Here is a 14,361-nt window from a genome sequence, read left to right as displayed (position 1 = left end):
TGTGTGTGTGTGTAGGAGTTTGATTGTGTTAAATCCAACGTGGCTGCTGGTTGTGGCTCTTTTTGTTCCTCTTTCCCACAATAATGCGTCAGTTTATTTGTGTCTTGTGAACCCCGCAGTGCTGCCCACTGCCGTGTGATGTCATAAGAGTGTGTTCTGCGTCTGAACACCTGATCGCCCAATCACATCGCTGCTGAGGCTCTGTCCCTATCATTAAGTCAGTTAGCTGAGTATTTAACAGTTGCTTTGCTAATTCAGCCTCTTCCTGTACATGTCTGTGATCTGCTCCCACGTCCAGGAAATCTGTTTATTTGCTTTGGATTCTGATGGAAGTTTCTCAGTTCATGCAGCACATAATCAGAGGATTGTTTCACAGGACACACACTTGCATTAATACACTAACACAGTTGTAGGTACTTCACATGCACTCGTGTTGGTCTGATGGTAATAAACCCCAGTGCTCAACTGCTGTTGAGAATGCAACAGCACACAAAATGAAGCATAAGTAAAAGTGTTTGCATTCACCTAATTGTGTAAAGTTTCGAGCTGCACACATTTATCCTCCAAGCACTGTCCTGAGCTCCACAACAGCGTCTTCTGTGTCCGTGTTGTCCGCTTCTAACTGTGATGGGAATAATTGCAGTGAACGTTCTCATAGGGTGTTTCGTTACTATCCCTGATGATCTGGAAGGTCAAACACACTGAGGAGCTTCTGTTCTTCAGCTGTTCTGAAAGCCTGGACTGAAACCCCTTCATGAGTGTTTCATCCAATCGTGATCAATGAGCACTTTACATTACAATCACATATAGCATTCCATTGAGGAAAATGCCACAAAATGCAGTTTTTATATTTCCAGTGCAGTTATGAAGCACTCAAAATCAACTTAAGACATCTCGGGGTAAAGCATATATATAGTGATTTGACTGGGTTTGTTTTGTTTTCCCATTCATTTCCAGTTTCCAAATATGTTTGGGACTGCCCTTCTGTAAATTAATTTGTATGATTTTTGAAGAAGTTTATTTAAAATCAAATGCACAGAGAAACTTCATCTAAAAGAAAACTTAACAGGACCAATTTAAAATTACATGTTATCATATCACACTGAATTTAACATTTAAATATGAGTATGTAAGATTATTCAGCAGTAATCAGTTCTATTCCAAATCAGCGAGAGTCTCTGATTCCTGTTCCAAATCTAAAGCTCTCTAAACTTTGTTTCTCTCTCTTTGTGTTTTTTTCAGGATGAAAATGAGACGTCACAGGGTTTTCTTGATTTGCACGGTGGGACTGTGTGTCATTTCCTTCCTGCATTACTACAAGGCTCTCCACTACGTGTCCCTGCTGAGGGAGTTGTCTGCACCTTACCCTAACATCAAATCCTTCATCATGGTCACTGGTTTCTTCTGGAAGGAGGGCAACACCCCGCTGTCGAGTGCCTCCCCAGAGGAAGGCCCTCCGCTGCTGCACAGGCTGTCGGACAGCAAGCCCCGGGCCGGAGGAGGCCTGGTGCTCGACACCGGACAAGAACCTGAAGCACCACAGCCGTGGAAGAGACCTGAAGATCCGCAGCACAGGAGCTTGGGCCCTACAGAGGTACTGGCTCTGCTCTTCTGTAAAGTCATGTGTGTTTTCTGCACCAAACAACACTCCCACATCTGTCATTGGTCGGTCAGATGGATATTCCCACCTCAAACTCATCCCATTTATGTTAGAGTTAACCTTAACTGTGGAGTCACTCAAACAAACAGATTTATTTTACAGACAATGCAATTGAAAGAGCCAAAACATGGAAAATAGCAATGCATACATCATGTAATCCATAAAATAATTATATACATAATATAATTTCTAATTTTGAGTGGACCAGGTATTTAAACAATCACTGGGGCTAATAAATATTCAAGATTATGATTACTGCTTCCACAAATTATCGTGAATGTGCTGATTACAGTATTCGACTCCTATTGTGTCTCAAGTTATTCATAACAATTGTTCATATTGAGCAAGTTTTACTCAGATGTTTCACGTTTGTTTGCTTTGGCACATGAAAATAATTGGTGATTTTCTTGATGCTGCTCAATTCACTTGAAATATAGAATATGGTGCATTCAAACCTGAACATGTCCCACTGTAAACAAATGAATTATGATTTGCGTCATTTGTTTAGCCCTAAGAGCCAGCAAAACTTTGTCCAGATTCTGCTGTCTTCTCATGAGGCTTGTTCTTCATTAATCAGGTCCATAAGGGAGGTTTGGTCGCCTGGCAGCCCAGCAGCCCGACCAACCAGAAGCCCGACCCGCAGAGAGACTCTGCAATCAGAGACTCGTTGAACAAGCTTCAGCTGCATCACGCATCGACTCCGGACCCGCTGGAATCCCTGGGCGACCTGCACCGCCGCATCCATGTCCTCCAGAATGACCGCACCCCTTATTTCGTCCGCACCAAAGCAGGCGCTCTGTGCTTCCGTCAGGGGACGGAGGTGGCACCGCCTAAAGACGAGACACTGAAAGCAAGACCCAGCATAGCTGGAATCGGCCAGCGCAGAATACTGCAGAAGCCTGACGAGTCACACACCTCAGCAAAATCAGTGGAGGAGTCCGGAGCTGCTCAAGGGAAACCCAAGCGGGGCAAGCGGCTGGTGAAGTGCGTCTGTCGGCCTGGGTGGCATGGTCCTTACTGTGGAGTGCCCACTATGGTGTACCACTCCAATCTGCCCACGAAAGAGAGACTGACCCCTCGTGAGACGCCTCGACGTGTCATAAACGCCATCAACGTGAACCATGAGTTTGACTTGTTGCACGTGCGCTTCCGTGAGCTCATCCGGGCCGTGGATCTCTTCCTCGTGTGCGAGTCCAACTTCACAGCATATGGGGAGAGGCGTCCGCTGAGGTTCCTGCACCTGATGCTCAACGGAACGTATGATTACGTGCGCCACAAGATCCTCTACGTCTTCCTGGACCATTTCCCAGACGGCGGCCGACAGGATGGATGGATCGCCGACGACTACCTGCGCACGTTCCTGACTCGCGATGGCATGGCGCGGATCAGGGGTGTGCGGTCTGATGATGTTTTTCTAATCAATGATGCAGATGAAATTCCAGCTCAGGAAGGAGTCCTTTTCCTTAAGCTTTTCGATGGCTGGACGGAGCCTTTTGCCATCCACATGCGGAAGTCCCTGTTTGGGTTTTTCTGGAAGCAGCTGGGCTCCCTCGAGGTGGTGTCCGGATGCACCGTCGGGATGCTGAGAGACGTCTACGATAACGATGGGATTCGGCTCCGGAGGCGGGAGTACTACACCATGGCAGGATTCCGGAAGTACGAGAATGACACCGGACACATCTTGGTGCAGTGGTCGGTCGGAAGTCCTTTCCATTTCGCAGGCTGGCACTGCTCCTGGTGTTTCACACCAGAGGGAATACACTTTAAACTCATTTCGGCCCAGAACGGGGACTTTCCTCGCTGGGGTGACTACGAAGACAAACGTGATCTCAACTACATAAAGGAGCTGATCCGAACGGGGGGCTGGTTTGACGGCTCTGTGCAAGAGTACCCACCCTCGGACCCTAAGGAGCACATGTATGCCCCCAAATACATGTTAGATAATTACGATCACTACCGATACTTGTTGGAGAACCCTTACGCCAAGCCGTCCAACCCAGGAGGCGGGTAGAGCAGAATGAGGGCCAAATGTTTGTAAAGATGGTTTGATTGAAGACAGTAAGGAAGGGGGACAGAGAGGGAGAGAAGACACCGCTGTCTTGTTCCTCTCTTTCCTCTCTCTCTCTCATTGATCCCAGCATCCAACACCGTCCAATAGCTAAAGTCTTCTTGTGAACACAGGCCTTGCAGAAACCAACAACAATCCTTTCTGTTTTGGTCAATGTTTACATGAATGATTCCTAGCGTTCTTTGAGAGACCCTGCAATATACGCCTCCTGTGTTCACTGTACAAGACTGCGTGTGTGTGTGTGTGTGTGTGAGAGAGAGAGAGACAGAGTGAATGTGTTTGTGTGATCAGACTGAATTCTGTTGGTGCACAGACTTTCTTGCTTGCACTTCAAAATCAAGATCAAAAAAGGAAACTCATTGCTCAAATGTCACGTTTTTGGGTTTGTTGGCAGCTTGTAAATTCCTTCAAACTCAAACGTCTTTTTCCTCAGTCAGAGAAAAATCTTTGTGTATCATTGTGAGCTGTTCTGAATGAGTTTGTGGACGAGAGAGAGAAAGAGACCATCCGAGAGAAACAGGGCTCTGTTTGAGCTCTGCTGGGTTCTGATGGAGCTGATATGTATGATTGTGCCGAGCGAGAGAGGTCCGCTCAGACAACACCGATTAGTTTCCTGTTTGAGAAATCCTTGCGGAAAACATCCTAAAACTGGGAAAAGAGCTGTTTTGAGATCAGATATTTTGTTCAAACAGTTGTTAATGTGAACCATTAGATGGCAGATAAAAATAAGACAGACAGAGACTTGCAACATTTTAAGGCATTATAGCCGCATTTCGACACAAAGGTTGTTCCAAATCATGTTCTGCCTTCTAATATCCCTTCTTTTGGCCAAATTTATAATTCTAAATCTTTTCCAGAGAAGGCATGATCCAAGAATGCATTGTGACAGACTTCTTGGAACAAAAATCCATCCAAGATGGCAAACAAAGACTTGCTGATTATAAATGCAATGTGTTCAATACAGAGAAGCATTGATATAAACAGTTCTGTCCAATGTGTATGTTCAGTGGCGTCCCGTTGTTAGCCTAGCAACATGCATCACACTTGACTGGAATCAGCAATGTGTTTTGGAACAGAGCCATGTAGTGTTTGGTGATCTTGGCTCTCTCATGCTTTAATTTTAAGTCAGAGCAGGAAACAGTTTCTTATGAAATCTTGTGCTGGAAGTTCCCTGTTTTCAGAGCTGTGAAACCATCTGAATGCATTCGAGATCCATGGGGAACTACATTTACACACTGGCACCAGAGATCTGAAGAGTAGCGGAAGATTTGACAGGAATTGTTGTAGGATAATTCAATCCTTCGTTATCAACCACTTTCATATATAGACACCATCTGATCAATTCATCATTAAAAAAACACTTAAGTCCCATTATCTCTGTGTCAGGCATGCTGCTAAAAACAGGTCTCCAGATATAGGAAATATCTGGGCGGGGAATTAAAATACTGCCACCAAGCATTCATGGTGAAATATATACCACCACCAGTAGTCATGACTTCACTGATTACTCACTAGTGTCTGTGTAAAAGGCAATTCGGCTGTGACACCAATACGTATCCATGTGGCCTGTTCATGTGCTCTCTTGGAGTGCCAAAAAGCAGCACATTATAAACAGGCTAAAAATAGAGACAGCATTAGATGTCTGAAGACAGAACATATCTCAGCAGAGCAACAGGTGCTCAGTCTCTGTCCATAAGCATTTATAGTGTTCATCTGTCACAGTCTCAGATGTGCTTCATGCCGTTGTGATTGCAGTGTGTTCGTGGCCTTCGTCAGCCTTCATGCATGAGATGCCTCCAAATCTGTGTGCATTCCACATGGGAGAACAGTCGAAATGTTGAGTTTTATTCCACTGAGCTCTGGTGATGCAATTGCATTCTTATCCTGAAAGCAAAGCATTAATGAGAAGACTGGACTTGGTTTATTTTTTTCTGAATCAATTCACATCTGCATATCAAGGAGCAGGAATATCTTTATTAACAGCCTTCTGAATGAACTCATGAGTTGACATATTTTACAGGCAGGAGAGCCAAACTCATATCTGAGTTCACATCTGGAGGGTGAGATCTACCCATCCTCAACCGTTGTGCCACATTCGTCTTCATTTAATTAGGATTGAACCGGTGTGACAGCAGGTGCTCAGATTTTGTACTGAATTTAATGTTCATTTTGCTCATTAAAATCAAATGAAGGGATGTTGAGGTGTTTGGCTTTAGATCGGGAGCTCACAGACCACTCTCTCTCCCTCTCTCTGTTAACAAACATTGTTTTGGACTTATTGTCATTTTTGTTTTGTGTTGTTTGCTGTTGTAAATGTTATTGCTGTTTGCATTATTTATCTTATTTATTACTATCCTGTTTCTGTGTAGAAAAGGGAAGATTGATCTGTCATAGGAGAGAGAAGTTCTTCTCTGACTCCATAAGAAAGACTGAAATGTCTCTCTCCTCCACTTCATCCCTCTATCCCGTCCTCTTGTACCGCACTATTCATCTCAAACATGGTAAACTCATGAACCCTCTTGGCCAGAATTACTTTACTCTAGTATGCAAACCAAACGCACAAGCTCTTGTGTTGTTGAGATTTGAGAGTTTCAACCGTTTGTGCCATTTAACTGGGCATGATAGTCGCTACCTAGCTGTAAACATATTGGCAGTTCAGCTTTAAAATTGTGATGAAACGAGCATCAAAACTTTTCTCCTATATTTTGACATCCAAGTCCAAGTGTGAAATTAATTATCAAAAAGACAATTGTAAAAAAGTACAAAAGAATCATATGTACAGACAAATTATAAAAAAAAAAATTAAAAAAAAAAATAAAATGTTTTATAAAAATCGGCTCAAAGTAGCAAATATTTTCAAATAATATCACATATCTTCTGACTGGATGGAATCAAAGTATGAAGCTAAAAAAAATTGGGGTCTCTACTAACCAGATTTTCTGATATCTGGATGTTCGACAACTCACGTCAACTCGGGGCAAAAATCTGTGCAAATGTCCCAGGGCCCGGCTGCATAAGGCACCTAAAGATTTTCCCTTGAGTATGAACCTTAAGGAGTGATTTCCCCTTACCTGAGGGAATGACTTGAGGGTGTTGCATATAATCCCTTCAACACTTTCCTTAGCAAAGGGAAGTCCAAGGGTTAATGCAGAAAGCATGTAAGTTTAAACAGAAAAAAATATAACATGGATGAGGAAAACAAAAACCTAAAATATAAGAGAATGACCGTACGAGACGGAAACTCAAATCGATAATTCAGAAAAAATAATTTAGGCCGCTCACCCTCGTGTCAATTCAACCACATAAGACTTGTATTCATTTCTGGACAACAAATAAAGATCTCTCATCATCTATGTCCATGAAGAGGTTTTTACAGACTAGTGTGAATAAATATATATATTTTTATGTAAACAGACAAGATAGTCTATGCATGAATTGATTATTCGGAACCAAAACGATGTGAACATTAAACCGCTAAACTCTCATACAGTGTGTTTCATTCATACTCGAAGCCAGAGGGCGCTCTCGCGCTGAAAGTCCAAACCGCATTCATAGAAGTAGTAGCCCTGCCCATCTTACTGTCTATGCTTAGAAGCTGAATAAAAAGCAGAAACGTAAACACAATAAACTTATGAAAGCATCAATATATGGTTTATGTGTGTTTTTCAAGTAATCTCCAGGTAATATGTATAAGAATACATTAATAAAATATTATGGAATAATTTCCTCTCAAGTGTGATGCACTAACGTTTGAGCTAATTATGAGCCATATGTAAGTTGATCATCGTTTATATGTGAATAAATGCGTAAATTAAAATCCGTTTAACATATAAAGTTGCCGATCATGACTTGGAGTAGACTTTTGTGTAACACTTAAAGGTGCTGTAGGGATATATATATTTTTTACATATTTATTAAACCTGTCATTATGTCCTGACAGTAGAATATGAGACAGATATTCTGTGTAAAAATCAAGCTCCTCTGGCTCCTCCCAGTGTCCTATTGCCATTTGCAGAAACTCCATCGCTCCCGGTAAAAAACAACCAATCAGAGCCGCGGTCCGTAACTTTGTTTGTGTTCAAAATGTAGAAAAATGTATATAATAAGCGAGTACACCATGAATCCATTTTCCAAACCGTGTTTTTGGCTTGTCCTGACTCACTAGGGTGCACCTATAATAAGTGTTTATATTCGGACTATTTTAGATTGCTTCGGGGGTACCGTGGCGGAGTAACACAGTACCTTTGTGATTCTTCATAGACATAAACAGAGAGAAGTAGTTCCGGCTACAATGTTCTTCCGCAAGACGCAAACAGTTCTGTTCATTAACCGCTAGAGCGTCAAAAGTTCCCTACCGCAGCTTTAAGGTGACATTTTCCAACTCTTGTGTTATCCTTAGGAAAATGTTAAGGGGCTTTATGCAACACTTATTGTGTTTTAAGGGATACTTAAGAGAAATTCTAAAGGTTTCTGACGTTTCACCAAAAGAAACATTAACATTAAGTAACATTTAAGGGTAATTTTGAGAAACAGTTTAAGAGAACCTTAAGGGCGAACTTAAGGGGAAATTACACTTAAGGTGTTTTATGCAACCGTACCCTGTCGTTTATTCCAGCCTTTAACTAGATTCTCTTAAACTCATGACAGAAAGAGGAAACTGACCACAGAAGGCAGCCGTTAAGCTGCCGACGGCTGAGGACACAGCGCGCATGCGCAGTCAACCGTTCTCCCGCGCGTTTCTGTTCGCATACTTGCGTGAAGATTGATTCTGGTCTTTATCGCGTTTGTCTTGTCACTCACCTATGAGCGGTGTTGTCTTTTATGCTTTTTAATATCAGAGGAGCTTTCCTCGCAGCTCACATGCCATTTGTTTTGTGATAAACGAATGATTGCGACCTTTCATATAAAATACAAGACCGGTTTTATAACGGAATTAATGAAAGAGGGAACGAAAGAGCAGGTGTTTCACCACAGATCAAAGGAAATAATGACGTGAATCATGAGTTGGCATATGGACACACACACAACACCTGGATATTAAATATGTGAGCATACATACATACGATTGAGCCCTTCCTACCGCTGTCTCCAGCTTCATCTTCTCTTTGAAGATCTGTGACCCTTCAGAGACACACCCTGAGAATCTCCCGTGCTGTCAAAACTTCATATCTACACTGCATTTTATGATTGTTAACCTATTCAGTGTACTCTGCTTTAATATATTGAAGGATATATTTTAGGATGACATTAACATTTCTTCTCATCTTAATGTGTAATCTTGTATAAGACGCTGAGATGTATAACACAGAGATTATTCTTTTATGTTTGTCTCTTATTAATGCACTGTATGGTTTTTGTTCCGTTAAAATATGACTTCATCCCTCTCCGCCAATCACGTCCACTCACACTCTCTCTCCGCCAATCACGTCCACTCACACTCTCTCTCCGCCAACCAGGTCCACTCACACTCTCTCTCCGCCAATCAGGTCCACTCTCACTCTCTCTCCGCCAATCACGTCCACTCTCTTTCTCATTCTGGTTCACAGATGGAATCATGTCTGTAATCAGCGCAGTCAGATGAAGAGTATCCGAGAGAAAAGTGGAAGTGTTCGAAAAGCAGAGTCTCTTGAATTCTCTCCTGCACTGCTAAAAAGGAGCGTGTATATTAAATGAATTTATACAATCTTTTTGTTTTGTGTATATGAATGGCTATATGTTAACCCTGAAGAAAAATGTAAAAAAATAATTCTATGACAAAAACTGTAATAAATGAATTTGAAAACGAATGTATTTCCATTTCATCACTAGTGAACTGAGTGCACACTAGAGGGCAGCATGTGATGTCTTTCTTTCTCTCTCTCTCTCTCTCTCTCTCTCTCTCACACACACACACACACACACACTCACTCACGCACACTCCCTCTGTGGAAAGAGACAATAAACAGCCACAAGTCAGTGCAGTATTTTGTTGCTGAATTTCATAGAAACAGTACAAACATACGCAGGTAAAAATGATCAAAAACAAGTCTGAATACAGAAATACTTGTTGTCCCCTGCAGAAAGCTGCAGCACAAGTTGGTCAGAGAAACCTTGACCAGATCATGTTAAGCAACTAATGAACATGAAAAACTAAATACAACAACCTCCAGGGTTCATGACATCTGAACCTTTATCGTAACCTTTACGTAACATTATAATCAACAAGAAAACTGGATATCTCAATGTTCTTAGAATATCAAACATAAATGTTCAAATAATGTTACATTTGGGGTAAAAGTAACATTTGTAGAATTTAAGAAACATTTGAATCACCTTTGAAATATGTTCTATTTACAACAAGAACTCTGGGCATTTTAAAACTCTTAGAATATGAAACAAACTTCTAAATACATTATATTTTGGCTTAAAATAAAGCTGAACATTGTTAGAAAGGTTTGTGTAACCTTCAAATAACATTAAAGTCACAACAAGAAAACTGGATATTTTAATGTTTACAATTTTTTGTTTTCTAGGGTGGACTATTTCTACTTTTGCATGCAGCGTCTGAATGTGAATCACATGATGTTCTCTGATGCAGTGTAAACTCCAGTGTGTGTAATATATCACTCATGCCACACACAGTCATCCGTTTCCTGATGTCTAGAAGGGTTAAGTGCTCAAATTCATGTTTACGGATCACAGGGAATGAGGAAGGAGAATAAAGCACATTCTCCGTCCGGTTTGTCTCGAGCTACAGCTGAGAGATATAAGTCCAGCTCACTGTTGATCGACAGGCTGCTCAGCAGCTCAAATCAAATGTGGTTAAACTCTCACAAGTAGTGCGAGTTACACAAATCAGATTACTTTAGTAACTAGTAAAATAATGCATTACTTTTACATTTACAAATAGATAACTGAGTTACTTTTTCAAATGATCAATGGCAGTTACTTTGTTCTCCCGTAACTTAACTGACAGATCTCCTGTCTGCATGTTGAGAGAAATCAGGAGTGAGCGCAGAGGCTCTTCCTTTTAATTAATTTCACTTTTGTTGCGAACGAGCCTTTACAGTTGCCAGAAATATAACTTTAGTAAGTAACAGAAAAGTAATGTAATGCATTGCTTTCCTTAAAAAAGTAATCAAGTAACACAATTATTTACCTTTTGATGGAGTAACACAATATTGTAATGCATTACTTTTAGAAGTAACTTTCCCTAACATTGGGAGCAGGAAACAAGAACAGGAAAAATAATGTAAAACCTTGAATCAAAAAAAAAAAAAAACACTTAGTAAGACGAGCATTTTTCCAGCGTGCAGTAATGAAGCGTTTAAAAAGGGGGAGGAGACCAAAGGAGCTGCTCCTGACCAGGTTAGGTTCATAGAGTAAATTACCATGGTATAAGTTAGCTCTCTTTCAGAAACGGACTTGACTTACCCTGTTTTCTCGGGTTTGACAAACCTCCCATTCTGAAACAGAAAACCTAGCGTTTCCCTCATTTCAGGGTTAACATACTCAGAGTTTTCCATTCTGAGATGGGCCCCAGACCTGTTCAGCTTCTAGGGTTTCTTATAATATATATATATATATGCAGTGAAATAATATTGTCATGATTTCACCCGACAAATTAATTTTCACCACATTTCTTTTGGTTGTTGCAACTTCTATTTTGCAACAAATACCTTTATTTATTATTTATTCTTGCCCAACCCCATACAGTCTGGTCTATATTACTTTTATAGACTATAATACTTAACACTCACAGATGTGTAATGCCAGAGACAATTTATAAGAGACATGCCACTTCCTCAATCCTCAATACAATGATATAAGGAAAACCTGTAACGTCAAAGATGGTGTTTGTATGCACATGTCCCGCCCCTCCCGCTGGAAAGCCAATCATCTGCTTTTAACAGTCAAACCGGGAAACATTTAAGCCTATCGTCTGGTTCCACTGATGCATGCACACAGTTGAGGTTTTGCGACAGCGGAGACAATTTGGTGACAGCGAGTTGTGGTGTGTGCAAGATCAGATGGAATCCACATAGAAGAGTAAATAAAAAAATAATAATTCAAAATATTGTACTGTACAGTGATAAAACAAATGACATTGAGCGTTTGTTTAAGTGCTTGGCACAACACCGGCATTCTGGATAGAGACGTAAATGAAGTTGGTGTCGTTGACCCTTGCGCATGCGTAGTAAAAGTATAACCTGTGGGAAAAAGGCGTTTTAAACCTTATTTTGGGGCAAAGTCATCAAACTTTTTCAGCGATTTTTATAATATTTTACTGCTGTTTCTATACATGCAGATTTTATGTCCCGGTGACCAGTGAAAGTGCAGTTCTGATTCTCTGCCCATTCATTTAGATAGGAGCCTGGTCTTGTTAGTCTGAAATAGCTGCCTGGAGGTGTTGCCAAGATGGCGGCCGAGTGGCACGACTTGCCTAAAAGGACTTTGGTAATACCTAAGACAGGGGAAATCTATCTATTGTCATCTTTATTCTTAGTGGCACTTATAACAGCATTACTCAGTCTTAACGTTCACTTTAATTTTATATCCGTGAGTGCAGTACGCCTGCAAAGCGTTAGCACTCGTTAGCTTGTCATAAGCGTTTTCATTCGAACCTATCGTTGTTTTCTTTTCTCCTCTCCTCTCTCTCGCTCCAGTTTTTCAAACAAAGTTCATCAAACAACCGCAGTAAGAATATTTCATCAAGCACGGTGAGTAATGGCTTCTCCTGCTATTGTTATTTGCACCTCTTGCCACATGTACAGTTTATCTATCTCTGTCGCCGATGAGGGATTCACATGTGATAAATGCAGGGAAATAGTTAGGCTGACAGAGAAGATTTAAGAATTAGAGACACGCATCCAAACTTTAATTGAGGACAGTAAGAATGTTAGGGCTCTAGATACGGCTTTGGATGCGTCTAGCTCAGGGATTCCTGTACATTGCTCTTCTGTTCCGATCAAAACATTAAACAGGTTCTCCCCACTAGCGATGGGTATCGTTAAGGATTTAACGGTATTGCCACTCTTACCGATACTGCTTAACAGTCCGGTAATTTAACGTTATTCTTATAGGTACTTTGTGTTGTGTGTGTGAATTTTTTTTTTTTTTTTTTGAATGAGTTGAGAATAGAATGAACATTTCTTAATTTTTTTATGTAAAATGAATAAAACAATTATTAGTATTGCAAGAAACAGCCATGTTTGAACACATAGCTATTATACAAAAGCAAAAATGAACGTAAAACAAATGAAATAAACTATATTTTTCTGCTAAAGCAGATACAGTGGTACAAAGCAACACGTGTGGGGCATGTAGGTAGGCTGCAAAAGGACTCTTTAGCCATTCTTTTGAAGAAAGATACATACTGATTTTTCTTTATTTGGAGTTTTAAAAACAAGTAGAAAATATGTTGATTTCATTCTCACATTTCTCCCAAAAGAAATCAACAAAATTTCTAGTAACGTTAGCAAACCAGGGAGATTTTACATTTATTTTAAATGACGTGAACTATGTTGATTCAACATTGATTTTAGCATACTTACCTGACGTAGATGGGGCAACAACCAGAGACGAGCTAGCTAGGCAGTCGAAAACGTAGCATTTTTTCTGTCCGCAGATAATGCACTTTTGAAAGATGCTTTGACAGATTGATTGCATTTCCACCCTTACAAGCAAAAATTGTGTTGCACTTATGACAACGAGCTCTAGTTAGGGTGACCAGACGTCCAGAAAAATTCTAAACTATTGTCACGAAAATTATACTTAAGCAAAATCTTGAGTAGTTATTGTCTGATAAACATTAAAATCTGTCTGCGGAGGTTGAGTCGTCCTGCAACCAGCCCCCGTCGGCTGCTCATTGGCTGCAGCATATTTTTTCTAAGTTCTAAAAAAATACCGTAGGCGGCTAAAGTTTGATGAAGAGAGCGCAAGTTGCTGCAGCTGCGAGGAGGAGAGTGATGCACGCATACAGGAGTGATTGACAGTTCGCTATCGTCATTCTTTATTGTTAAGCGGGAGTTTTCCCTTTGTTATTCGTGTGTGTGCGCGCCGCGCTCGTTCTTGTTATGTGTTTGTGACTGACAGACAGCCTCCGCGGCGCGCATGAGAGATCTCGCAGATCTCACAGACAAACTTCTTAATAATATCGCAAATTAGAGATGTTTGGTAATCGAATCGAAATCAATCGAAAGGTTGTGAGTTCGAGTCCCGGGCAGGCAGGAATTGTGGGTGGGGTGAGTGCATGTACAGTTCTCTTTCCACCTTCAATACCACGACTTAGGTGCCCTTGAGCAAGGAACCCCCAACTGCTCCCCGGGCACCGCAGCATAAATGGCTGCCCACTGCTCCAGGTGTGTGTTCACAGTGTGTGTGTGTGTGTGTGTGTTCACTGCTCTGTGTGTGTGCACTTCGGATGGGTTAAATGCAGAGCATACTTGGCTGAATGTCTGAATGTCACGTCACTTTCACTCTGTCACTTTCACTTTAAGTAAATATTTTCGCCATCGTCACTCTATTATTAAGCGGGAGTTTTGTTCTGTTATTCGTGTGTGTGGGCCGCGCTCGTTCTTGTGTGTTTGTGACTGAAAGACAGCCTCCGCAGCGTGCATGACAGAATTCGCAGATCTCACAGACAAACGTCTTA

At 41.1% G+C, this 14,361-nt stretch overlaps 1 protein-coding gene across 1 annotated transcript in view; it reads left to right on the top strand.

Annotated features, from left to right (window-relative positions):
- The window catches only part of LOC113095183 (beta-1,4-mannosyl-glycoprotein 4-beta-N-acetylglucosaminyltransferase-like), a 19,608-nt gene extending 12,395 nt beyond the window's left edge, over positions 1–7,213 (top strand). Inside the window, exons 2-3 of the mRNA XM_026260817.1 lie at positions 1,243–1,594; positions 2,238–7,213. Of these exons, the coding sequence (XP_026116602.1) occupies positions 1,244–1,594; positions 2,238–3,671 (1,785 nt within the window). The 5' untranslated portion in view covers position 1,243 and the 3' untranslated portion in view covers positions 3,672–7,213. The remainder of the gene's footprint in view (positions 1–1,242; positions 1,595–2,237) is intronic.
- The last annotated feature ends 7,148 nt before the right edge of the window (positions 7,214–14,361 follow it).

The sequence above is a fragment of the Carassius auratus genome, unplaced genomic scaffold (genome assembly GCF_003368295.1).
Source record: "Carassius auratus strain Wakin unplaced genomic scaffold, ASM336829v1 scaf_tig00215630, whole genome shotgun sequence".
Classification (NCBI taxonomy): domain Eukaryota; kingdom Metazoa; phylum Chordata; class Actinopteri; order Cypriniformes; family Cyprinidae; genus Carassius; species Carassius auratus.
Note: the sequence above shows the minus strand (reverse complement) of the source record. Positions and strands in the feature narration are given on the sequence as shown.